Below are 26,655 nucleotides of genomic sequence, written 5' to 3'. Positions count from 1 at the left end.
ACTAGGAGTACTTCACACCAAAGGCGCTATAAGAGGAGACGTTCAGAAAGGCACATGTTGGCGGAGTGTTGGAAGGGAGCATTCCATCCGACCTGGAGGTTGACTGAGTCCCTGACCCGGAGGATACAGCACGGAGGCAGGCACCTGTGTGTACTACGGACTGTGAGTAAAGCTTTGGAACTACATGCCCTGGTGTCCTCCAATTATTCCTGCACTAACACACCCTGTACCACTACATCGGGGTACCAGCTTCTACACCGCCTGTGCCTCTCCTCTACCCCTACATCTACACTGCCCTGGGACTACAGCTCCACCTATGGGGAGCTTCACCATCTTGGCTGCAACACACCACCAGTCCCAGAGGATCTGCATGCAGCGTTGGCTTAACATCTCACTTGCCGAACACCACAGGTGGCGTCACAAACTATTCATTTAATCAATTACATTTCACCATTCAAACTTCCCCTATTAATTGGGCGCCCAGGGCCACGGACCGGGTCACCGCTGCTGTGACACATCCCGCTGACACCGGCCCGGTACCGAGTACCCCACAGCCCTGGGAGGGCGACCCATAATCAAGTCTCCGTATAAATGCACCTGCTCCGTGATAGTCTCAGGGTTCTGTTTGAAACACAGAGAGCATTATGAAGACCAAGGAACACAACAGTCAGGTCCAAGATACTGTTGTGGAGAAGTTTAAAGCTGGATTTGGATACAAAATGATTTCCAAAACTTTAAACATCCCAAGGAGCACTGTTCAAGTGATCATATTGAAATGGAAGGAGTATCATACCACTGCAAATCTACCAAGACCCGGCTGTCCCTCTAAACTTTCATCTCAAACAAGGAGAAGACTGTTCAGAGATGCAGCCAAGAGGCCCATGATCACTCTGGATAAACTGCAGAGATTATAGCTGAGGTGGGATAGTCTGTCCATAGGACAACAACCAGTCGTACACTGCACAAATCTGGCCTTTATGGAAGAGTGGCAAGAAGAAAGCCATTTCTCAAAGATATCCAAAAAAATTGTCGCTTAAAATTTGCAACAAGCCACCTGGGAGACACACCAGACATGTGGAAGAAGGTGCTCTGGTCAGTTGAAACCAAAATCGAACTTTTTGGCAACAATGCCAAATGATGTTTGGCGTAAAGGCAACGCAGCTCATCACCCTGAACACACCATCCCCACTGTCAAACATGGTGGTGGCAGCATCATGGTTTGGGCCTGCTTTTCTTCAGCAGGGACAGGGAAGATGGTTAAAATTGATGGGAAGATGGATGAAGCCAAATACAGGACCATTCTTGAAGAAAACCTGTTGGAGTCTGCAAAAGACCTGAGACTGGGATGGAGATTTGTCTTCCAACAAGACAATGATCCCAAACATAAAGCAAAATCTACAATGGAATGGTTCACAAATAAACGTATCCAGGTGTTCGAATGGCCAAGTCAAAGTCCAGACCTGAATCCAATCGAGAATCTGTGGAAAGAGCTGAAAACTGCTGTTCACAAACAATCTCCATCAAACCTCACTGAGCTCGAGCTGTTTGCCAAGGAAGAATGGGCAAGAATTTCAGTCTCTCAATGTACAAAACTGATAGAGACATACCCCAAGTGACTTGCAGCTGTAATCGCAGCAAAAGGTGGCACAGCAAAGTATTAAGTTAAAGGGGCCGAATAATATTGCACGCCCCACTTTTCAGTTTTTGAATCGCAACAAAAATTTTAAATAAGCAATAAATTTCGTTCAACTTCACAATTGTGTCCCACTTGTTGTTGATTCTTCACTAAAAATTTACATTTGGTATCCTTACGAGTATGTTTGAAACATGATATGTGAGAAAAGGTTGAAAAGTTCCAGGGAGCCGAATACTTTTGCAAGGCACTATATATATATAAATAATATACAGTATATAGATCTATATCATTGACACATGCACACATATATATATATTTCATAGAGCTATAGATAGCAGAATAGGTGATAATTCAATTGTCTGCATCTGTGAAATCATTACAGAACCCGACAGGATATGAGACGTGGTTTACATACAGTATACCATTGCATATCCATTAGATTTATATATTTCCCTCACTAATAAAGTTAGTAGTGTGTGTGTAAAATTTTGGAGCTGTAGGTGTTAAATTAATGGATTAATTCACGGAAAAACCTGGCGTGGGCTCCCATGCAATTTTCTCTGCCAGAGAGGGAAAGCCAGTGACTGAGGGCAGATATTAATAGCCTAGAGATGGACCATGGTTATTGGGCCCCCCTGGCTAAAAAGATCTGCCCCCAGCCACCTCAGAAAAGGTGCATCTCTAAGATGCACCTATTCCGACACTTAGCCTCTCTCTTCCCATGGCCCTGTAGTGGGTGGCATATGGGGTAATAAGGGGTTAATGTCACCTTGCTATTGTAAGGTGATATTAAGCCTGGTTAATAATGGAGAGGTGTGTGACTCCAGCCTCAGTGTATTTTTCAGCAGAAATCCAAGTTTTGTCCAATTTACAACAACTGTCAGAATGTAGAATATGCAGAAACTTTTTTTTCCTCTATGTACAAGGAAAACTGATGACACTTGGACCAAACTCCAATCAAAGTCTGATGTGTTTTGCTTGTATGGTCTGGATCACACATGCGAGAAACTCGGACGAGTCTCGCATCTCAATACCTGGCACTGCCGCCCGCACTCGGGAGCGTGCAGCTGCATATATTTCTATGCAGGCACACGCTCCGCTCCCAAGTGCCAGCGGCATTGCCGGGTATTAAGATGCGAGACTCGGCCGAGTTTCTCGCATGTGTGATCCCGGCCTATGTGAGAAAAATGGACGTGTGAATGATGCCGAAGTGTGACAATGAAACTGTAAGGTTGTCACCAAGCTTCCCAGGTCCCTGAATGGCGCATCTGTGACGTTATACAGACATCAATCTGTATCTATGATTTGTGACTAGACCGATTTGCTTTTCTGGATTAAAAAAGACCATTTAAAAAAACCAACGTATTTTCTTGACTGGGATCAAGCATGCATCAGGGACTCCGTCATAAATTCCATTACATTTAGTGGAAAAAAATAGCGCAGCCACTTAGCAATGTTATTTCAGCAATTTTAGAACCTGGATGGAAAACTACAGTCAACATTATAAGTCAATGGGATCCATCAGGCATCATTGGTGCCCGTCATATCACGGACCCTAGAACCCATTTTTAGGTTTCTTTTCCTATGACAAAAAAGGAAATTGGTAATTACAAATCACCTGTGAATAAAATGTATCACAAGTTGTATCAATGTTCAAGGGTCCTGAGGGGTGTGTTCACATGTTCAAGTTTTTAGATGCAGTTTTTAATTCATAAGAGTGTATTCAAAATTAGGCATTCTTCCCTACATACATATCCTGCATTATTACTCTCGTCAACCTTTGGCTTCAGTATCTGCATCAAAACACCCGAACATCAGAGCCCAAACTTCGGGTATGTGCACGCAACAAATCTTGATGTGTGCAAACCCATCTAATTTTTCAGGAGGAAGATGGTTCAGGATATGTCATCATCTTTTTACCTGTGTTTTTTTTTTTTTTTTGTTATTTCTAGATGCTTTTTGTGATACCTTTGACTTTTTTTTTTTTCTAGTGTTATATAATTAAGCCGCTGGAGAGTGAGCAGGACACATCTTTTATCCGCGTTGCATCTTTGGAGGCCTCAACTGGTTAAAAGGACTCCGAAGACTAAACATATGAATAGCGGGTCGTTAATAAATATATACACATAGGGTCATTCTTCTTAGTGTTTCTTCAGCGATTTTCAGGTGGGTTATGGTGTGTACCCCCTGGGAAAATATGTGGTGTGAACATACCCTTAATGCGCCAAGGTAGGGTACAATACAGGTAGTAATAAAAATACTAGAAACTCTTTTAGAACTTACTATAACTTATTAGTTTATTTTTGCTTATTTTGAGAGGTGGAGAATTATCACATATTTTGGATTATTTGGAAGCTCATAGTAAATTATATGCCGAGAATAAGCTCCAAGAGAACAAGTCACCGAAACTATTTTATTCTCATTTAGATTTCAAATCACAGTCTCAAAATTGGTGATTTCTGCTTCACCTACTTCTGGTTGTGTCAGATATAGAATATATGGGAAGTATGCGCTACATTGTACAGTTCATACATTTCTGCTGTTTTCATTGAATGCCATATTCCTGCAGTGTCTTGGTGTCTTCATTGCAATCAGGCAGATGTTAAATGGTTTGTCCAGGCTTGGGACTGTCACTATGTGATTACAAACTTGTGAACCCTCGCAGTGCGCATGCTGTCAGGATTCCCTGATCCAGGCGCCGGGAGCTGAAGATGCGTGAAAATCAATATACGTTTTGCATACATGCGGTCACATGTAGACTATTCATGCACAGCCTCGATCAATTCAAGTGAATTGAGTAAAGCTGGATACGTCTAGTTGGTATGTGGCTAAATGTCTGTGGTCGCGAGCCTGCCATCTCCCGGCTCCAGCACTGGAGAATCCCCATAGTGAGCACTGTGTGCACTGTGAAGATTCACAAGTCGGCAGTCACATAGAGTTAAGGGCCCGTTACACGTAGCGATATCGCTAGCAATATCGCTGTAAAGTCACCGATTTTGTGATGTAGCAGTGATATTGCTAGCGATATCGCTACATGTCACACTTAACCTCCGACCGGCTCCCCCTCAATGATCGCTGATCGCGCAAGAACGTCCTGAGCCATTTCTCGTCAGCCGATTCCTGCTGGGCTTCCTGTGGCGCCGACGAGCGATGCGTGGATGCGGGCGGGAGGACGTCAGGATCGCCTTTTCTGACATGTAAGTAGCGACCCCCGACCCCTGTGATGTCGCTGGTGAGATCTGCCTGTGTGGCAGCTCACTAGCGACCACTTAGCGATGCACCAGTGATCCATATCGTTGTCGATACCTTACAGTCCCAAGCCTGGACAAACCCTCTAATAGTGGGCTTAGACCTCTTTCAAACATCTGTGATCCCATCGTATGCAAAAAACAGTCCCAATTTCATCAGTGTTTTGGATCTGATTTTAATCAGTGTGTTGGATCCAAATTTCATCAGTGTTTTGGATCTGATTTTAATCAGTGTGTTGGATCCAAATTTCATCAGTGTTTTGGGTTCAAGTGCCATCAGCGTTTTGGATCTGAGTTTAATCAGTATTTTGGATCTTAGTAGAGTTGAGCGACTTTGGTCGGATCGGGTTTCATGAAACAAAATTTGTTTCAGATGAAACTGGTCCGACTAGGGCAAAAAAAGTGGGAGTTTTGTCCGAAACCCGACCCCAATGCAAGTCAATGGGAAATAAAAGTCGGCATTGAGCGGATGACATTCATCCACCCAATGCCGACTTTTATTTTCCATTGACTTGCATTGGGGTCGGGTTTCGGACAAAACTCCCACTTATTTTGCCCTAGTCGGACCAGTTTCATCTGAAACAAATTTTGTTTCATGAAACCCGATCCGACCAAAGTCGTTCAACTCTAATCTTAGTTTCAACAGTTTTTACGTCTGAGTTTTGTCAGTCTTTTGGATCTGAGTTTCATCAGTGTTTTGGGTCCGAGTTTCATCAGTGTTTTGGGTCCGAGTTTCATCAGTGTTTTGGTCTGAGTTTCATCAGTGTTTTGAATCTTAGTTTCGACAGTTTTTATGTCTGAGTTTCATCAGTGTTTTGGATCCGATTTTCATCAGTGTTTGTTCAGTTTTTACCATCAGTGTTTCATCAGTGATTTTCTCATGTTAAAAACTAAATAAATAACTAACAAAGCTTCTTCTATACACTCACTGGCCACTTTATTAGGTACACCATGCTAGTAAGGGGTTGGACCCCCTTTTGCCTTCAGAACTGCCTCAATTCTTCGTGGCAGAGATTCAACAAGGTGCTGGAAGCATTCCTCAGAGATTTTGGACCATATTGACATGATGGCATCACACAGTTGGCGCAGATTTGTCGGCTGCACATCCCTGATGCGAATCTCCCGTTCCACCACATCCCAAAGATGCTCTATTGGATTGAGATCTGGTGACTGAGGAGGCCATTTGAGTACAGTAAACTCATTGTCATGTTCAAGAAACCAATCTGAGATGATTCGAGCTTTATGACATGGCGCATTATCCTGCTGAAAGTAGCCATCAGATGTTGGGTACATTGTGGTCATAAAGGGATGGACATGGTCAGCAACAATACTCAGGTAGGCTGTGGCGTTGCAACGATGCTCAATTGGTACCAAGGGGCCCAAAGAGTGCCCAGAAAAAATTCCCCACACCATGACACCACCACCACCAGCCTGAACCGTTGATACAAGGCAGGATGGATCCATGCTTTCATGTTGTTTACGCCAAATTCTGACCCTACCATCCGAATGTCGCAGCAGAAATCGAGACTCATCAGACCAGGCAACGTTTTTCCAATCTTCTACTGTCCAATTTCGATGAGCTTGTGCAAATTGTAGCCTCAGTTTCCTGTTCTTAGCTGAGAGGAGTGGTACCCAGTGTGGTCTTCTGCTGCTGTAGCCCATCTGCCTCAAAGTTCGACGCACTGTGCGTTCAGAGATGCTCTTCTGCCTACCTTGGTTGTAACGGGTGGCAATTTGAGTCACTGTTGCCTTTCTATCAGCTCGAACCAGTCTGCCCATTCTCCTCTGACCTCTGGCATCAACATGGCATTTCCGGCCACAGAACTGCCGCTCACTGGATTTTTTTTCTTTTTCGGACCATTCTCTGTAAACCCTAGAGATGGTTGTGTGTGAAAATCCCAGTAGATCAGCAGTTTCTGAAATTCTCAGACCAGCCCTTCTGGCACCAACAATCATGCCACGTTCAAAGGCACTCAAATCACCTTTCTTCCCCATACTGATGCTCGGTTTGAACTGCAGGAGATTGTCTTGACCATGTCTACATGCCTAAATGCACTGAGTTGCCGCCATGTGATTGGCTGATTAGAAATTAAGTCTTAACACACAGTTGGACAGGTGTACCTAATAAAGTGGCCAGTGAGTGTATATCACAATGTTAATCACGGACTGCACTCTGAAGCCTTCCATGTGCTGTTAGTGATTTTTACGGACCCATACACTTGTATGGGTTATTTTGATCCATGACTCCAATCCAAAATGTGCATGTCTCTGTAATTTTTTTGCAGACATGTGATTCACAAAACAACACGGACATGTGAAAAGCATTATAGATTACAATGGGTATGTGTTCTGTGAATAGAATGGATAAAACAGGTATGTGAATTTGGCTGTCTGAATGAGGCCTTAAACCCAGGGTTATAATACAATGTAATTGGTATATGTTAATACTTAATACATACAGTGCCTACAAGTAGTATTCAACCCCCTGCAGATTTAGCAGGTTTGATAAGGTGCAAATAAGTTAGAGCCTTCAAACTTCACACAAGAGCAGGAGTTATTAACAGATGCATAAATCTTACAAACCAAAAAGTTATGTTGCTCAGTTAAATTTTAATAAATTTTAAACATACAAGTGTGGGTCAATTATTATTCAACCCCTAGGTTTAATATTTTGTGGAATAACCCTTGTTTGCAATTACAGCTAATAATCGTCTTTTATAAGACCTGATCAGGCCGGCACAGGTCTCTGGAGTTATCTTGGCCCACTCCTCCATGCAGATCTTCTCCAAGTTATCTAGGTTCTTTGGGTGTCTCATGTGGACTTTAATCTTGAGCTCCTTCCACAAGTTTTCAATTGGGTTAAGGTCAGGAGACTGACTAGGCCACTCCAACACCTTGATTTTTTGCCTCTTGAACCAGTCCATGGTTTTCTTGGCTGTGTGCTTTGGGTCGTTGTCTTGTTGGAAGATGAAATGACGACCCATCTTAAGATCCTTGATGGAGGAGCGGAGGTTCTTGGCCAAAATCTCCAGGTAGGCCGTGCTATCCATCTTCCCATGGATGCGGACCAGATGGCCAGGCCCCTTGGCTGAGAAACAGCCCCACAACATGATGCTGCCACCACCATGCTTGACTGTAGGGATGGTATTCTTGGGGTCGTATGCAGTGCCATCCAGTCTCCAAACGTCACGTGTGTGGTTGGCACCAAAGATCTCGATCTTGGTCTCATCAGACCAGAGAACCTTGAACCAGTCTGTCTCAGAGTCCTCCAAGTGATCATGAGCAAACTGTAGATGAGCCTTGACATGACGCTTTGAAAGTAAAGGTACCTTACGGGCTCGTCTGGAACAGAGACCATTGCGGAGGAGTACGTTACTTATGGTATTGACTGAAACCAATGTCCCCACTGCCATGAGATCTTCCCGGAGCTCCTTCCTTGTTGTCCTTGGGTTAGCCTTGACTCTTCGGACAAGCCTGGCCTCGGCACGGGAGGAAACTTTCAAAGGCTGTCCAGGCCGTGGAAGGCTAACAGTAGTTCCATAAGCCTTCCACTTCCGGATGATGCTCCCAACAGTGGAGACAGGTAGGCCCAACTCCTTGGAAAGGGTTTTGTACCCCTTGCCAGCCTTGTGACCCTCCACGATCTTGTCTCTGATGGCCTTGGAATGCTCCTTTGTCTTTCCCATGTTGACCATGTATGAGTGCTGTTCATAAGTTTGGGGAGGGTCTTAAATAGTCAGAAAAGGCTGGAAAAAGAGATAATTAATCCAAACATGTGAAGCTCATTGTTCTTTGTGCCTGAAATACTTCTTAATACTTTAGGGGAACCAAACAGAATTCTGGTGGTTTGAGGGGTTGAATAATAAATGACCCCCGGAATAAACTTTTCACAATTTAAAAAAAAATTAAACAAAGAAATAACATTCTTTTTTGCTGCAGTGCATTTCACACTTCCGGGTTGATCTACAGTCCAAATGTCACAATGCCAAGTTAATTCCGAATGTGTAAACCTGCTAAATCTGCAGGGGGTTGAATACTACTTGTAGGCACTGTATATAGGACATGTTATCATGGTTTAGTGGTCCAGTTGGCACAATTAGGGACTTAAAGGGCTAGTGGAAAGATGTATATTTAGTGTTGCTGATTATGGCATAAAATGGCTGTGGCTCGCGGGAGGAAAGGCTGAAGTGACAAGTGTCTCCTCCGCTCAAGGACAACCTTTCTGTTTGCTAACCTGTAAAGTGGTGTTTTATTTGTGTGCACTGCAGGGTAAATCCTGGTGCTCTCCGTATTCAGGATGTCACCGAGCACCAGGAGGGGCCGAGCCTGAAATCAATTTACCATCGATTCTTTTTCTGTGTCACTGTTCATTCTGTATAAGGCACAAAGTACGGGGCCAAAAGGAGTCCCCGAAGCGCCACCAAGGAGCGCCCGGCATCAAAGCGATTACACAGTGAATCGAGCAGAGGTCCACGTTGTGGTGGAGCACAGAACTAGTTAACAGCTTTGCACAGTCTCCGTGGGGGAAATTAACATACTGCGTCCCCCCTTTTTTTGCTTAAATGATGTTTTCAGCCAATTAAGGCTCCTTTTTTTTTCTCTCCGTGTAGTTGGAGGCACTCCATTCCCAGCCACCCTGGGATGGTGATGAGCTGGGCTTCTCGTCAGAGCTCATTCATTATCTCCATTACCGCCAGGAGAATAGGTGGCGGTGGCATTGTTGGGAACGGGTCCATGGGTTAGAGGTAGCATTTATCACACAGGCTGTTCACACTCTTTGACAGTCGATCACTGATGGGCCGAGATGACTGTGAGCGGACCCTGGAAGCCCCATGCAAATTACCCCGAGCTTCCCAATATGGCCAGATTGGTGCTTTTCCTTGGGCCCAGGACTATTAGTGGTTTTGATAACAGTGAGGAGGTCATTAGCAGCATGGGCAGGCGGAGAGGAGGAGCAGCGAGGGGGGCACAAAGGGGGAAAGCCTGGGTGTAATTACACGGATTCAATAGAGGGGCTGCTGAGGAAGCCAAAAAATTGTCAGCACCCAGCAATCAGAAAAAAATGGATTTCATTTTATCCTTAACCCATATTAACTTGGCATTATCATCTTTCCGTGTTAACATTTGCAGAATATTAAAAGCCTGCGGTACACATGCAAACAGAATTAACCCTGTCCTGCCTCCACGCTTGGCGAAACACCGTGGCAGAAGTAACGGCTGCCAGTGTCTACCAGGCAGAAACCCTCCTATGTCATTAGTCACAATTATATACTATTACACTCAGCTCGGCATCACAAATTGCATTCGAGTGCCTCTTTCTTTTCTCCAAGCCCCAATATCTATGCATTTGGCACACAAACAATAAACTGGTTCCTATCCGGGCTATGCTTGGAAAACGGGGGAAACTCATGTAAGCCTTTGCATTGCCTTTCTGTAAAGTACTAATTCTCCCATAGAAGCGGAAAAGAAAAAAAAAGAAAAGTTTGCTCGACGCTGAATGGATGATATTTATTGTTCGTCTTGGGCTAATGTATTGGCAATGGAGCATTCCAGCCTGTGCAAACAGCACAGTGCAAACACCAGGGATGGGACGCCGGTGCCCTTTCACAGAACCATGTCGTAGGAGACCGGCTGCCCCACTTTCTGAACTCTGATTTATGGCTTGTCTTTGTCAAGCTTGTGTTCATTTCCATGTTGGGCATCCAGTACACAGCAACAGAGCAGTCACTTCTCATCCCCCATACAATCAGCGCAACATCAACGCAAATCCTGATATTTGGGGAAGGGGTTAAACACAAATTTAATTTTTGCCCAATGCAATCAGGTAGCCGCCATATCTAATGTTCACGCGGGATGAAGGCCCCACGTGTGATACATCGGTGGCCATGACAATGACTTGCTACAGTCCTCAACTGCAGAAATGATTATTTATTTTATAATTGCTACAAAGTATTTCCATTCCATGCAAATTAAAGGTCTGATTCTTCCCTTCCAGCATCCATACCCCTCCGAAGAACAGAAGAAACAGTTAGCACAAGACACGGGGCTGACCATACTGCAAGTAAATAACTGGTAAGAATGACGACCATTAGGCCGTGTACTTCATGCCTTTACTCTGTACACCTGTGTTTCCACATCCTCGTAATGTTTGTATTACTATTATTCATTTCTATTTATATATTTATAAAAGTCATTTTTATTGAAATTATATATATAAATATATTTTTTTGTATAGATTTTATTATGTATTATATTATACTATTATTAATAGTATAATATATATATATTGCATTTTTATATATGTATATATTATATTATTTATATATATATATATATATATACAATATCTATATTATATTATTTGCTGACACAAGCAAATAAATCAGAGTGCAATCCGATAAAAAAAAAAAGAGGGATTGCACTCAGACCAATGTTATTCCATGAGGCGGTGCTGATCTTTTCTCACATGTTTTCGTCTGCGATTTCACCCCAAAAGCGGATGGGTGCGAGAAAAAAAAAATCGGACCATCAGTGTACCATCTGTTTAATAGGAAACGGATTCCACACGGACAAGTGAGAAGATAATCGTCACTCTTTTCTGGATGAAAATCGGACCATTGTCTTATTATTATTAATAGTGAGCAAATCTCCGACGATCGTTATAAAACGCAAGTGAAAAGATTGTGTACCAACTGAAAAGAGCTTATAAAGATGGGATTTTGGAAATAAAGGGGAAAAAAATGGCTTAACGCAAACAGCGCCACTCTTGTCTGTAGGCTGTCTGCGGTACTGCAGCTCGCACCAATTGAAGTATGTAGGATGTGACCGATGCAATCCTTGATGATATTGCGATCAGCTTTGTTCCTCACGCGTACGCTGGGGCGCAGGGTTTCTTGCCTCATACGTACACAGACGAGGGAGGCCGGTGATGTGTGCAGTGGAGGACGGCGGATGCAATTCTTCTAGTGCTCCAATAATGCTTTCAGTGGCTCTGCTTTTAATGAGGGAGGAAAATCATAATGCTGCAGTCTGTGACATTTGATTAAAAGCTACTTGGTGTTGCCTTTTAACAGGCTGATTTATGCTTTCTGCAGCAGGGGCTCTTGGCTCCTAGATTTCAGAGAACCTTAGTGTTGGTAATCATCTGGAGGCGATATTTCCTCCTACTTAGCCTTGACCAGCAATTTATGTATTAAATAACACGCTATGGATACAATACTGCACCCAAGATGACTCCAGGAGCCCTTACAACGTAGACCGAGTCCGTGGAAAATATTTGTGCACCCAACACTTACGTAACAACTACACTTTTTTATTGTACAGGTGAAGATAAGAAACTATGTAATATATCTACGCACCACAAGTATGTGCAGCCAAAATTTTTGCATCTCTGGCAAGAAAAACACTGCTTAAAATCTGCACGTTTTTGATGCATTTTAGGTGCAGATTTTTCCTTAATCTTAGTACAGCTGAAATCTGCATCAAAAATGCTGAAAGAAAATTTTTTTTTTTTTCAATCAATCAGATTTTTATCTTCTGCACTAGCTCTCAAAAACTACTCAAATCTGTCTACAAATCTGTCCTCATTTCCTATAAAAGCCTATGGAGAGAGAAGAATATAATGGAAAGAAATGACATCAAGGGCTCATGTAAACACAGGACAGATTATTGTGAAAAACTACAATTTTCTCTGTTATTGGGGTATATTGGGTAAATTGATGTCATGTATTTGGACAGGAGCGGACACAGACTGAAAAGAGTCTCTGTACAAATACAATATATGGGCCCTTTGCAGCAATTATAATGCACAATTCCATCTGCTTTGGAGGTAGAACTGGCCCTCCTTAGCTCTTGGTCCCCTTGGATTGCACCAATGCCACATCTGCCCCTGTATTTGGGGGTTCAGTTTTGTCGAATTGGAAAAAGCAGGTGATTTAATTCACCTGTAGTCAATGGGCGGATCAATGATGCCATTTACATACGCTTCTCTGGAATCATCCAATACTTTCTGCATAGAACACAATTTTATAGTTGCACTTATTTATTTTATTATGCTTTTCTAAAAATATCATATTCCTCTTTGCTTTACATACAGTATCGTCACTGTCCACATTGGAGCTAACAATCCAGGTTCCCTATCATGGGAGATACATAACATGGGAGAACATACAAAGTCCTGGCAGATGCTGTCCTTGGTGGGATTTGAACCCAGAACCCCAGCTCTACAAAGCTACAGTGCTACCCACTGAGCCACCATACTACCCTATATATAGTACTGTGCTACCCACTGAGCCACCATGCTTCCCACTGAGTCATCATGCTGCCCTATATATAGTACAGTGCTACCCACTGAGACACCATGCTTCCCACTGAGCCATCATGCTGCCCTATATATACTACAGTACTATCCACTGAGCCATCATGCTTCCTTATAAATAGTACAAAGCTACCCACTGAGCTATCATGCTGCCCTATATATAGTACAGTGCTACCCACTGAGCCACCATGCTTCCATATATATTGTACAAAGCTACCCACTGGGCCACCATGCTTCCCACTGAGCCATCATGCTGCCCTATATATAGTACAGTGCTACCCACTGAGCCGCCATGCTTCCCTATATATAGTACAGAGCTACCTACTGAGCCAACATGCTGCCCTATATATAGTACAGTGCTACCCACTGAGCCACCATGCTTCCCACTGAGCCATCATGCTGCCCTATATATAGTACAGTGCTACGCACTGAGCAACCATGCTTCCCTATATTTAGTACAGTGCTACCCACTGAGCCACCATGCTTCCCACTGAGCCATCATGCTGCCCTATATATAGTACAGTGCTACGCACTGAGCAACCATGCTTCCCTATATATAGTACAGAGCTACCCACTGAGCCCCCTGCTGTCCACATAGGGTATGTGAACACTAGGGTGACCGCAAAAAATTGATGTCGGAATTTTGTCCGTCTGGACCCCACAAAACGATTCCCCTTTCCAGATATTGAGATAGCCAAAATTTGAGCTCGATCAAACGACGTTAACCCGTGCCGCTCGTCGCTCAAAGTTTGAAAAAATCCAAATTGAGGTATTTTAAGATTTAGGTATTTTGCATAGTCTGTTAGACTATAAAGAATGTGACAACAACATTGCAGAAATAGCCCTGACCAAATTTTCGAACCATTTGTGGTATTTGAATGCAGAGTTGGTGGGATTATCGTTTTTTGATCCCACCATTACAGACAATGAAAAGTTGTTAATGGCTAATAAATTGCTCAGTAGCACAGATGAACCATCAGAGCACGCTAACCTACATGAGTTGATAATTTTACATAGTTATCTAATCTATTCTAGAGCTTTTGTTAAAGTAGTTTTTGAAACGTCAGAATATAATGCTCGGCATTTGCTTACAACTTGCAGGACATATTGCTTTTGTTCTTCATCTTTTGTCAGAAGGTCGTTAAAGTCGGTTACTTCCTACCTCTTTTAATTTTTCTTTCCTAACTTTTGGATTTACAACCCTAGCGTGCTCTGATGGTTCATCTGTGCTACTGAGCAATTTATTAGCCATTAACAACTTTTCATTGTCTGTAATGGTGGGATCAAAAAACGATAATCCCACCAACTCTGCATTCAAATACCACAAATGGTTGGAAAATTTGGTCAGGGCTATTTCTGCAATGTTGTTGTCACATTCTTTATAGTCTAACAGACTATGCAAAATACCTAAATCTTAAAATACCTCAATTTGGATTTTTTCAAACTTTGAGCGACGAGCGGCACGGGTTAACGTCGTTTGATCGAGCTCAAATTTTGGCTCTCTCAATATCTGGAAAGGGGAATCGTTTTGTGGGGTCCAGACGGACAAAATTCTGACATTTTTCCCCCCCCCATATGAGATCCGGTCACCCTAGTGCACACGTTGCGGATTTGCTGCACATCTGCAAGTGATTTACAGTGCAATGCTATTCTATGGGGGGGGAAACGCTGTGCACATGCTGCGGAAAAATCCATGCTGAAACACAGTGGTTTATTTTCCGCAGCATGTCAATTCTTTGTGCAGCGTTTTTACACCCATTCCATTGTAGGAATCCCCAGGTGTAAAAACGCAGGTCAAATCCGCAGGAAATCCACATAAAAAAGCGCAGATTTTGACTTGAGGATTCTGCCAAGAGATGCAGATTCTGCTCGTAAAATTCGGCACAGCAATCTGCAGCGTGTGCACATACCCTAACAGTAATCTATTATACAATGTAATCTGTTCATAGGGTCATGAAGTCACCTGGAACCAGTCAATTAGCAGAACATGAAATGCAGATGGCGTCTGTAATCACTGCACCTACACCCCCTATGACTGGCTCGCTGCTATGCATTTCACAAGGTGCTTCTGAGAGGTCTGGAGTGGGCCGCGGGGGGCGCTGAGGATTCGGAGCAGGTTGCTGTGATTTTCGCCGTGTGATTTCCTGGCCCATCTTGACAGCACACGAGCGGCTTTGATATTTCGCCACGGCCGGCTTTAGTACGATACCTTTCTGTGTGGATTAGCCCTGACTGTAGGGCTGGATGAGAGATACACACAGGGGAGGGAGTGGGGGTAGGAGGGAGAGAAGCTGCAGAATTTCCAGACAACGATCAGAGCCGCAAAGAAATGATATTGGATTTACTTATCAAAATACAGGCCCCGGTTTTTTATCACAGGCTTAATTTTGTTCCCGACATTCCGGGGTGATGTTCAGATTAATTGAAACGACAGTTCTCTTTCAGAATTCGGGGCGAGTATTTGCACGGCTTTCAGCACTAATACAAACTTAATTACATGGGACTGTATTTTATCATTCTAATTCCATGTAGCCGGCTCTGTATTTACAAATGAGAAACCTTCGCCTTTTATTCACAGCTTCCCTTAATATATTTATCAAAGCAGGTTCATTTACAAAGTGCTCTATCTGCGGTGTGCAGGCAGGCAGACACCAACAAAGCCGTCCGCTTTATCAGGCTGAGCTCCTGATGAGCCACCCGCGGGTCAATTGATTTTCGTGGTTCTCTGATTCATTTTTACACCCCCCCCCCCCCATTTTTTACGGATCACAATGAGAGACACGCTCAGAGAATTAGCCGGTTTGTCTGACTTATCAGTTAGACATTTTTTTTTTTTTTTTTTTTACGCTTTTTTTTTTTTTTTACCTACTTAAGTTGGCTACAGGAACTGCTGTTATCAGAGTTTAATGCGCCCTATAGTGTGGATAGCATTTCAATTAAACCGGTAACCACAGCTTAGATGCAGCCGTTTCCATGCTGAGTGCGGCCCAGAAAGCGATGCGCCTAGCTAGAGAGGCAGAAAATTGAGTTGCCTTGCTTCTGTCAACGTGATTAATGTAGAAATAAACTGCTAACCTAGAGAAGAGACTGATAACGGAGTAGGAGGGGTTTTTTTTTCTGTGACAACAGATCCATCTTTTTTTTGGGGGGGGGGACTTGGGAATGCTCCATCAAGGGTTTCTTGTCTTCTTTTATTTCCTGTCTGCAAAAATTTGACAATCTAAAAACCCAATTTTCAATATAGGGAGATATAAAGAAGATTATTGGGATGTGATATGTGCGCTTTTCTCAGAACATTTGTCAATCCAAATGGGAACGTTTGGAAGTTTATTTTCTCCTGTCCGTATATATCGGATCAATTCAAAACCACGGCTTTATTACATTCATCATAAAGCCTCGTGTAAGAAGAAAGCGCCTGGTGAAGCTACTGAGGCGAAACTTTATGAACAATGTGAAGTGATCGATTCTGTAGATTTGGGGAGATTTTAGGCAAGGTCAAACAGAAAAACCAGTCTCACAAGGCCAAAAAATGTGGTGCGGACATTATAAAGAGAGAAAAACTATAAGACCCTGTTTACACACTGAATTTTCTTGCCCTGAAAGATATGGAATGTTTTACAGTACCAGCAAAGTGAGTGAGATTGTTTTTTTTTGTTTTTTGTTTTTTTTTAAGTCTCATGCACGTGCTGCTTATTTTTTCATACTGTTTTTCTTTTTTTCAGATCTTCAGCATGTCAATTCTTTCAGCGTTTTTGCAGTGTTTTTTAACCCATTCAAGCGAATAGGCAAAAAAATTCATGACAAAAACATATTTTAAGCAGCGTTTCCTGCCAAAATTCTGATGCAGATACTGTACAGACATCATCACTGTCTCCATTGGGGCTCACAATCTACTTTCCCTATCAGTATGTATTTGGCCTGTGGGAGGAAACTGTGGAACCTGGAGGAAACCCACGCAAACACGGGGAGAACATACAAATTCCTTGCAGATGTTGTCCTTGGTGGGATTTGAACCCCAGAATCCAGTGCTGTAAAGCTGCAGTGGTAGCTACTGAGCCACCGTGCTGTCCCATATATAGTACAGTGCTAACCACTGAGCCACCATGCTGCCCACTGAGTATTTCTTTCCAAAATCCTCATTCCATTGCTCCATTACTATACTAGCTGTTGAACCCTTCTACACCCAGGTGGCGAGCATTTTTATTTGCATGTTTATACAGTGTCTTCAATAAAATGGTGCCGGCAATCACGGTATGCGCACGTGCTGACTCCTGCTCCATTTTATTGAAGTAATGTACTACAACATCAACATAGCAGTGTGTCATAGGGATAATGGTGACTGCCGGAGCATGCGCACTGCTATGTTGACATTGTAGTACAATTCTTTAATAAAATAGCACAGGAGTCAAAGCGTGCACATCCTGCGATATCTGGCGCCATTTTGTTGAAGACACTGTGTCTGTGAATGGCATACACAGTGTCTTCCATAAAATGGCGCTGTAGTGAGGCATGTGCTGAATCTGGGACCACACTGCTCAGGCGCTGCCCATCCCAGCTTCAGCCAGAAGCAGCTGGTAGTGGCCTCTTTCCCCTTGGGACCTTGTGCATCTGCACAGGTTGCCCTGCTGGTATGTTCGCCCCCATATATATATCTTTATTCCACTTGACCTCTGACGTCACATACTTATGGCCTGGTCTTTTCTCACACACATACCTTTCGGGCGTGCTGGTGGCCATTAGTAAATCCAGGGCACACACGGAAAGGACACGCCACTTGACATGATGGTAATACCCATATATGATGCCATACATAGAGCAGCATGTGAATATCAGGATATGTACACGCACAGACATATTTCGCAAACATTGCCAAAGTCTGTTTGTCTTTTTCACTCCTTCACCTTTCAAGGTAAACAGGAGATGTGAAACTCTCCCTAAGTTATGGTGATAAGATATCAGTCTCATTAGCAAGGAGCAAACTGAGGTTTAATGTCTGGTTAAAGGTGACCGTCCCAGGAACTAAAACTGTGCCGGAGATTGGCAGGTAATCATCATACACAGATAATGAGCGATTAGAGGCCGGAAAAGAGTGTGAAAGGGTTACAGGTGAATGCGGACTCAGATAACGGCTCCCACCTCCTTCCTTACCACCAGAACACGTTGCTCGGTTTTTGCGTTTCATACAGTTTCACGTAGACTAGATGGATCTTTACAGAGCAGTTCGGAGAGTATACACCGACCATTACCAATGCTAGATTTAGACGTGCGCACGTTGGCCATTAAACGCCCATTTATCAGCTTCATGGAAGCCAATTTTTGCTCATTTAATGGCAGGTGAAGCATATGAGCACAGAATAATCGTTATTATGATCTTTCTGTGCTCATAGAACATCCTTGCTTTCCACAGTGCACCTCGTATTTAGAGAGGGCAATGTAAGGCTGATCACCATGATTATCAGGTTGTTGACTGTTGGGAATGAGCATTTCTGGCAACGCTCGTTCCCCAATTAATAGCCTTTCTAAATGGGCTTTAGGGGGTGTCCAGTGCTAATAAATGGATGGCCTATGCCTAGTATATGGGCAGATGTGCGGAGTACCGGCCGCTGGCACTGTACAGTTGACGAAGTTGTGCTGTGCAGCGCCGCAACTGATTACATCTATCCGATGGCACTGGGTACAGCTGATTTGCGGGTGTACCGGGTGTTGACCCCCCACCAATCTGATATTGATGACCTATCTTAAGGATAGACCAGCAATTTAAAAGTACTGCTAACCCCATTTTTGTCTACTTGGCTAGCAGAAACTATTGGAAAGCACAAAGTAATTTTTTTTTTTCCTGATATAAGAAAACACAGAATATATGACTCCCCTACATCTAAAATATCATAGTCTCTGTCATCAGTTGAGATAAATCTATATATTAATTTCACCTAACACAAGTGCACACTGGATACATCTACAAAAGAATGGACCTAAGTGTGCTAATTCTGGGCCGAGTCATTGTTGAATTTGTGCCCGTTTTTTGACTAGATTTTAGTGTTTTATGCCCTTTTTTGTTTGTCCCATTTTCATCTTTTGATTTGTGCCGCTTTTGAAGTCTACTTTGCGTAAAAAAACAGCAATGACTACCAGTAGACAAAAAAACAACAACCTGAAAATGAAGCATGGGGGGCTCCTACAAATTCCTTTTTGGATCATCAAGCATCTATCATGCAGTGGCGGATTATAATGAGGTCAATTTGGGCAGTTGCCCCGGGCCCAGTGGGGTTAAGGGGCCCACAGCCCAGGCCAGTAAATTGCCCCATTATAATCCGCCACCGCGCAGGGCCGGATTATAGGCAGGGCAGGCGGGGCTTCAGCCCCGGGGCCCCCACCACAAGAGCTTCTAAGGGGGCCCCCACCACATTCCTGCTAGCTGCTGCAATGGCACTCCATCTTCTCCCCACCTAAAAGTGAGTGACCGTGGGGGCGGCATTATGTGCTCTGCTACCAGCAGCATCTACAAGTAGCGTGAATGCTGATGCTGCTGGTAGCGTGCAAAGGCTTGTGATGAGATCACAGGAGGTAAGGTGTCAGGGCCTGCGATCATGTGACCCCTGTCTCCTCCCCTCCTGTGACCTCATCACAGGTCCTGTGCGCACAGCACAGAGCACTGAGTGCAGCCATGTATGTGGAGTGCGGCTCTGCGGGTGGAGGTCGGTGCTGGAGGCTCCATTATTCTCTATCTGGAGTGAGGCTCTGCGGGTGGAGGTCGGTGCTGGAGGCTCCATTATTCTCTATGTGGAGTGAGGCTCTGCGGGGAGGTCGGTGCCGGACGCCCCATTATTCTCTATGTGGAGTGCGGCTCTGCGGGTGGAGGTCGGTGCTGGAGGCTCCATTATTCTCTATGTGGAGTGCGGCTCTGCGGGTGGAGGTCGGTGCTGGAGGCCCCATTATTCTCTATGTGGAGTGCGGCTCTGCGGGTGGAGGTCGGTGCTGGAGGCCCCATTATTCTCTATGTGGAGTGAGGCTCTGCGGGTGGAGGTCGGTGCTGGAGGCTCCATTATTCTCTATGTGGAGTGAGGCTCTGCGGGGAGGTCGGTGCCGGACGCCCCATTATTCTCTATGTGGAGTGCGGGTGGAGGTCGGTGCTGGAGGCTCCATTATTCTCTGTGGAGTGCGGCTCTGCGGGTGGAGGTCGGTGCTGGAGGCTCCATTATTCTCTATGTGGAGTGCGGCTCTGCGGGTGTAGGTCGGTGCTGGAGGCTCCATTATTCTCTATGTGGAGTGCGGCTCTGCGGGTGGAGGTCGGTGCTGGAGGCCCCATTATTCTCTATGTGGAGTGAGGCTCTGTGGGTGGAGGTCGGTGCTGGAGGCTCCATTATTCTCTATGTGGAGTGCGGGTGGAGGTCGGTGCTGGAGGCCCCATTATTCTCTATGTGGAGTGCGGCTCTGCGGGTGGAGGTCGGTGCTGGAGGCTCCATTATTCTCTATGTGGAGTGCGGGTGGAGGTCGGTGCTGGAGGCCCCATTATTCTCTATGTGGAGTGCGGCTCTGCGGGTGGAGGTCGGTGCTGGAGGCTCCATTATTCTCTATGTGGAGTGAGGCTCTGCGGGTGGAGGTAGGTGCTGGAGGCCCCATTATTCTCTATGTGGAGTGCGGCTCTGTGGGTGGAGGTCGGTGCTGGAGGCTCCATTATTCTCTATGTGGAGTGAGGCTCTGCGGGTGGAGGTAGGTGCTGAAGGCCCCATTATTCTCTATGTGGAGTGCGGGTGGAGGTAGGTGCTAGAGGCCCCATTATTCTTTATGTGGAGTGCGGCTCTGCGGGTGGAGGTCGGTGCTGGAGGCCCCATTATTCTCTATGTGGAGTGTGGCTCTGCGGGTGGAGGTCGGTGCTGGAGGCTCCATTATTCTCTATGTGGAGTGTGGCTCTGCGGGTGGAAGTCGGTGCTGGAGGCTCCATTATTCTCTATGTGGAGTGCGGCTCTGCGGGTGGAGGTCGGTGCCGGAGGCTCCATTATTCTCTATGTGGAGTGTGACTCTGCGGGTGGAGGTCGGTGCTGGAGGCTCCATTATTCTCTATGTGGAGTGTGGCTCTGCGGGTGGAGGTCGGTGCTGGAGGCCCCATTATTCTCTATGTGGAGTGCGGCTCTGCGGGTGGAGGTCGGTGCTGGAGGCTCCATTATTCTCTGTGGAGTGTGGCTCTGCGGGTGGAGGTCGGTGCTGGAGGCCCCATTATTCTCTATGTGGAGTGCGGCTCTGCGGGTGGAGGTCGGTGCTGGAGGCTCCATTATTCTCTATGTGGAGTGCGGCTCTGCGGGTGGAGGTCGGTGCTGGAGGCTCCATTATTCTCTATGTGGAGTGCGGGTGGAGGTCGGTGCTGGAGGCTCCATTATTCTCTATGTGGAGTGCGGCTCTGCGGGTGGAGGTCGGTGCTGGAGGCTCCATTATTCTCTGTGGAGTGTGGCTCTGCGGGTGGAGGTCGGTGCTGGAGGCCCCATTATTCTCTATGTGGAGTGCGGCTCTGCGGGTGGAGGTCGGTGCTGGAGGCTCCATTATTCTCTATGTGGAGTGCGGCTCTGCGGGTGGAGGTCGGTGCTGGAGGCTCCATTATTCTCTATGTGGAGTGCGGGTGGAGGTCGGTGCTGGAGGCTCCATTATTCTCTATGTGGAGTGCGGCTCTGCGGGTGGAGGTCGGTGCTGGAGGCTCCATTATTCTCTGTGGAGTGCGGCTCTGCGGGTGGAGGTAGGTGCTGGAGGCCCCATTATTCTCTATGTGGAGTGCGGCTCTGCGGGTGGAGGTCGGTGCTCGAGGCTCCATTATTCTCTATGTGGAGTGCGGCTCTGCGGGTGGTGATCGGTGCTGGAGGCTCCAATATTCTCTATGTGGAGTGCGGCTCTGCAGGTGGAGGTCGGTGCTGGAGGCTCCATTATTCTCTATGTGGAGTGCGGCTCTGCGGGTGGAGGTCGGTGCTGGAGGCTCCATTATTCTCTATGTGGAGTGTGGCTCTGCGGGTGGAGGTCGGTGCTGGAGGCCCCATTATTCTCTATGTAGAGTGTGGCTCTGCGGGTGGAGGTCGGTGCTGGAGGCTCCATTATTCTCTATGTGGAGTGCGGCTCTGCGGGTGGAGGTCGGTGCTGGAGGCCCCATTATCCTCTATGTGGAGTGCGGCTCTGCGGGTGGAGGTCGGTGCTGGAGGCTCCATTATTCTCTATGTGGAGTGCGGCTCTGCGGGTGGAGGTCGGTGCTCGAGGCTCCATTATTCTCTATGTGGAGTGCGGCTCTGCGGGTGGAGGTCGGTGCTGGAGGCCCCATTATTCTCTATGTGGAGTGCGGCTCTGCAGGTGGAGGTCGGTGCTGGAGGCTCCATTATTCTCTATGTGGAGTGCGGCTCTGCGGGTGGAGGTCGGTGCTGGAGGCCCCATTATTCTCTATGTGGAGTGCGGCTCTGCGGGTGGAGGTCGGTGCTGGAGGCCCCATTATTCTCTATGTAGAGTGTGGCTCTGCGGGTGGAGTTCGGTGCTGGAGGCCCCATTATTCTCTATGTAGAGTGTGGCTCTACGATTCGTGACCCCCGTCACGTGATGAGGGGGGCCCACAGAGTCTGAACTGCCCCGGGCCCTGGCTACCCTTAATCCACCCCTGCTATCATGGCATTGATTTGTAGAACTGTTTATGCATTTATTGCTCATGGACATGACAGGCAGCTTGCGCGGAGTCATAGGTTGTTCCTCCCGGTAGTATGGCTCCACTTGTCTGATGTTTCCGCAGCTGGATCGTACCGGTAAGGTGGCGTTGGAGCATTCCTCTACACTCCAGTGTGAAGGACACCACTGCCCCGGACTGAAATTTGTGCATCATGTGAAAGGGCGATGCCAATGGGCACCCCGAGAACCCTGAACTGTAAAGATATCCTGAGAAGACTCGGAGAAACACCTATGAAAATACATCTTTTTTATCAGGAGATGAAAGGCAGAATGTATACAGGGAGGGGAGGTTAGAACCAGATGATTCCCTGTTTTACGAATAAGCAGCTTAATGCATCTTGGCACCCTGAGCCTGCCTCAGAACGCCTCGGGCTCTCTGTGAGCAGAATAGCAATTTTATTACTTTGTCATTAAACCAATTTCACAGCAGTATTGTTTGTTAATGAGCAGCGGCAAACGAGCGGAGATGTCACACACTGCAATAGCAGCGAGATTTGTGTCCCAGGCTCGGAGCAGAAAAAAAAATGGAAAAGGCCATAGTAATAAAAGTGAAGAGAAAAAAAGAGAGAGCAAGAAAGAGAGCAAAAGAGAGAGAGAAAGAGAGGGGAAAATGCAGTTTAAGGTGGAAGGCGAAGTGCATAGGAAGCGGCGGATCTTGTGTTTATGAGCTAACTGTTCCTGTAAGGAATAAAGGTCTGTATGGCAAGCAGTTAAAGCGAGGCCCATAAAATTAAAACCAAATTAAAGTACAGCGCAGGATTACTCAGCCTAGTTATATGTGAACACAATCCAACCCTTTCACCGCCATTGGCCTCAATGTGTGGGAGACGGCAAAGGGTTAACAGCGCTCGTTCGTTACTGGCACGTCTGACCTTTCAGTTACTAAAATATTAGAGTTGTTTTAATATTTCATTGCTCCCAATGAAGTGGTTGGATCTCTCCTATTAGATACAGGCTGAATGTTAATAGGGTCCTGTTCCTATTTATTGCCCACGCATAAAGGTGCCATGCTTCTCTGCAGAAATCACACAGGTGGGCACGGGCACGTTGCGTTGATCGGCGAGCACTGTACGAGGATAGAAGAGCTGCCCGCATGCTGCAGAAAACACTGGCCGCTTTACAGCCATCACATATTCTTTTATTCAAGGTTAAGACCCTGCAGAGAAACCACGGCCCCTGGGACCTGGCACCATTGTCCAGCTGGTACTAAGCCAGACTAATCGATTCACTTGAATGCTTCCACCTTTATTTAATGTGCTTTCTGGATCTGCCCCTTACCATTTGTGTAGGACGTGAGGTAGTGCTGACCGCTCGCTATTGGGCCCTTTAACCCCTTCTTAATACATTGCATTTACAGGTTATTCTAATTGTCTCCTATTCATCCTGAGGATGAGATAATAGTACAGTTTTACAATCTCCTGTCCATACAGCAGGGCACAAAATAAAGAATAATCACTCTTTATGCTTATATGATCCTGCAAAGTCATTGCCCATAGTCTGCCTTCTAGTAGATTAAAGGGAACCTGTCATGTTGAAAATGGCATCTTACCTTATAGAGCATGGGAAATGTTTCAATAAAATTTGCCTTTATTCATTGGAATCACCGGTGTCTCTCTGCATATGAGTCCAGTGGGCGGTCCACCCACTGGACATGTAAATATCTATACAAGCACAAGGGATTTAAATAAATAAAATACAAGTTAAACTGGGCAAATCAACAATGAAGTCAGTAGACAAGGTCTTTAAATCGAGGAACATTTCACTGGTGACGAAGACACGGGTCATACATAGTTTGGTCTTTTCTGTAGTAATATTAACATATGTATACGAAACTTGGAAGATAATCATGACAGAAGAAGAAACAACGCCTTCGAAATGTGGTGCTGGAGAGGGATGTTATCAATAACATAGGTGGCAAGAAGAACAAACAAATCAATTTTGGAATATATCAAGCCAGACATGTTGCTCAAAGCAAGGATCACCTTCTACGACTTACCTACTTTGAACACATCTTACAAAGAGAGGAATCACTGGAGAAGGACGTCATGGTTGGAAGAATAGAAGGAACAAGGCAAAGAGGAAGACCAGCAACCCGATGGCTTGATACTATCAAGATAATGATAATCTTTACTTTTATATAACGCTAACATATTCCGCAGCGCTTTACAGTTTTGCACACATTATCATCACTGTCCCCAATGGGGCTCACAATCTAAATTCCCTATCAGTATGTCTTCAGAATGCGGGAGGAAACCGGAGTACCCGGAGGAAACCCACACAAACACAGGGAGAACATACAAACTCCTTTGCAGATGTTGGGATTCGAACCCAGGACTCCAGCACTGCAAGGTTGCAGTGCTATCCACTGAGCCAACATGCTGCCCTGGAGAATGATGGAGAAGACCCTGGTGGACCTACCTAGGCATGTACAAGATCAATCCATCAAGTTGCCATGGCTCAAATTACAGCCAAAGGCCATTAGAAAGAAAAACTGAATAATTTCTCCCTATAAATTTGGTCTGGCAGGCAATCAAATTGTTGACAATTAGGGAGATTTCCATTACAAAGATAAAGGTGACCTATCCAATATCAGATTGGTGGGGGTCCATCATCTGACATACTCTCTCACCAATCAGTGAGTACCAATCAGTGGCGGCAGCTGGAAATAAGCAGTGTACAGAGCAGAGCACCACAGCTCTGTTATACCGTGTAGTAGATGCTCCCGGGTACTGCAGATCATTCCAATGAATAGGAGCTGATCTTCACTACCCAGATGCCACGTGAAAGGGGTTGGGCCCCTACCAATCTGATAGAGGTCATAAATCTGTTAGTTAATAGCATTCATTCAGTTTTCATAAATCTTGATTGTCAGACCTGAAGGTATCTGAACAGATACTATTCTCAGCTACTGTATATAAGCCCTTGCAGAGAGCATGTCTGATAAAGGGGCATGTACATTAGATTAACATTATCGAATCCCACTGCCGTCAGAGGATCGCCGTATGAGTTGATTGGCAGAACTTTCCTTCCCCCTCCCCATTTAGAACACAAGCACTCTCAAGCAAGTGTATGGGGGATCAGAAAGAACAGCTTTCATCTAGAATGAATATCCACTAACGATCATCTAAGTTGTATGGTCACCATGACACAGAAAGAGGAGAGATCACTGACATAGTTGGGCTGCTTGGGATTAATGAGCTTTGGGCTTGCTAATAACTGAACTCAACAAATTTTCCATCTAGTTTGTCAACAAAAGGCAAGTTTCTACCTGATCATCACAATTTACACTTTTTATATGTATTCTTAGCCATTAAAATTGAGAGGCCTATGTAAGGAGCAAACAGTTCGTTGGATGCAGTGAGTAACCGGAGACAGAGAAGGGGTTAACAAGGATTTACTGATCAATCAATAACAAGTGATACTCCACGCAGGGAGGAAAAGGAAATAGCGAAAGAACATACAAAATAAGCGGGACACTTATCAGTTGCAGTTCTGGCAGGGGGAAGGCTGGAATATCTCCCGGCGTTATCTCCAATGATGCACAAAGTCTCTGGCTCTGCTATGAAGAAACGAGTAACACTGCCACCTGACAGTGCCGATAGATCCAGTCCTGCTTGCCTTGGGTACGCTGGAACATGGAAACAGTCCTTTTTGTGAATACCCCGGGAATGGCGCCGGGCACGGGTCGCGTGCACATGTACAATCCGCAACAACCCGCGGTCTTTCAGAGTAGTCTCTAAATAGTTGTTCCGGTATATAGAGTAGAA

At 45.3% G+C, this 26,655-nt stretch overlaps 1 protein-coding gene across 7 annotated transcripts in view; it reads left to right on the top strand.

Annotated features, from left to right (window-relative positions):
- MEIS2 (Meis homeobox 2) overlaps nucleotides 1-26,655 on the top strand; it is a 203,823-nt gene that overhangs the window by 154,913 nt on the left and 22,255 nt on the right. For all 7 annotated transcript variants that reach the window (XM_073577884.1, XM_073577887.1, XM_073577885.1 and 4 more), the window contains exon 9: nucleotides 10,880-10,956. In XM_073577884.1, coding sequence (XP_073433985.1) covers nucleotides 10,880-10,956 — 77 coding nt within the window. The remainder of the gene's footprint in view (nucleotides 1-10,879; nucleotides 10,957-26,655) is intronic.

The sequence above is a fragment of the Dendrobates tinctorius genome, unplaced genomic scaffold (genome assembly GCF_039654945.1).
Source record: "Dendrobates tinctorius isolate UK_male_01 unplaced genomic scaffold, ASM3965494v1 ptg000057l, whole genome shotgun sequence".
Classification (NCBI taxonomy): Eukaryota; Metazoa; Chordata; class Amphibia; order Anura; family Dendrobatidae; genus Dendrobates; species Dendrobates tinctorius.
Note: the sequence above shows the minus strand (reverse complement) of the source record. Positions and strands in the feature narration are given on the sequence as shown.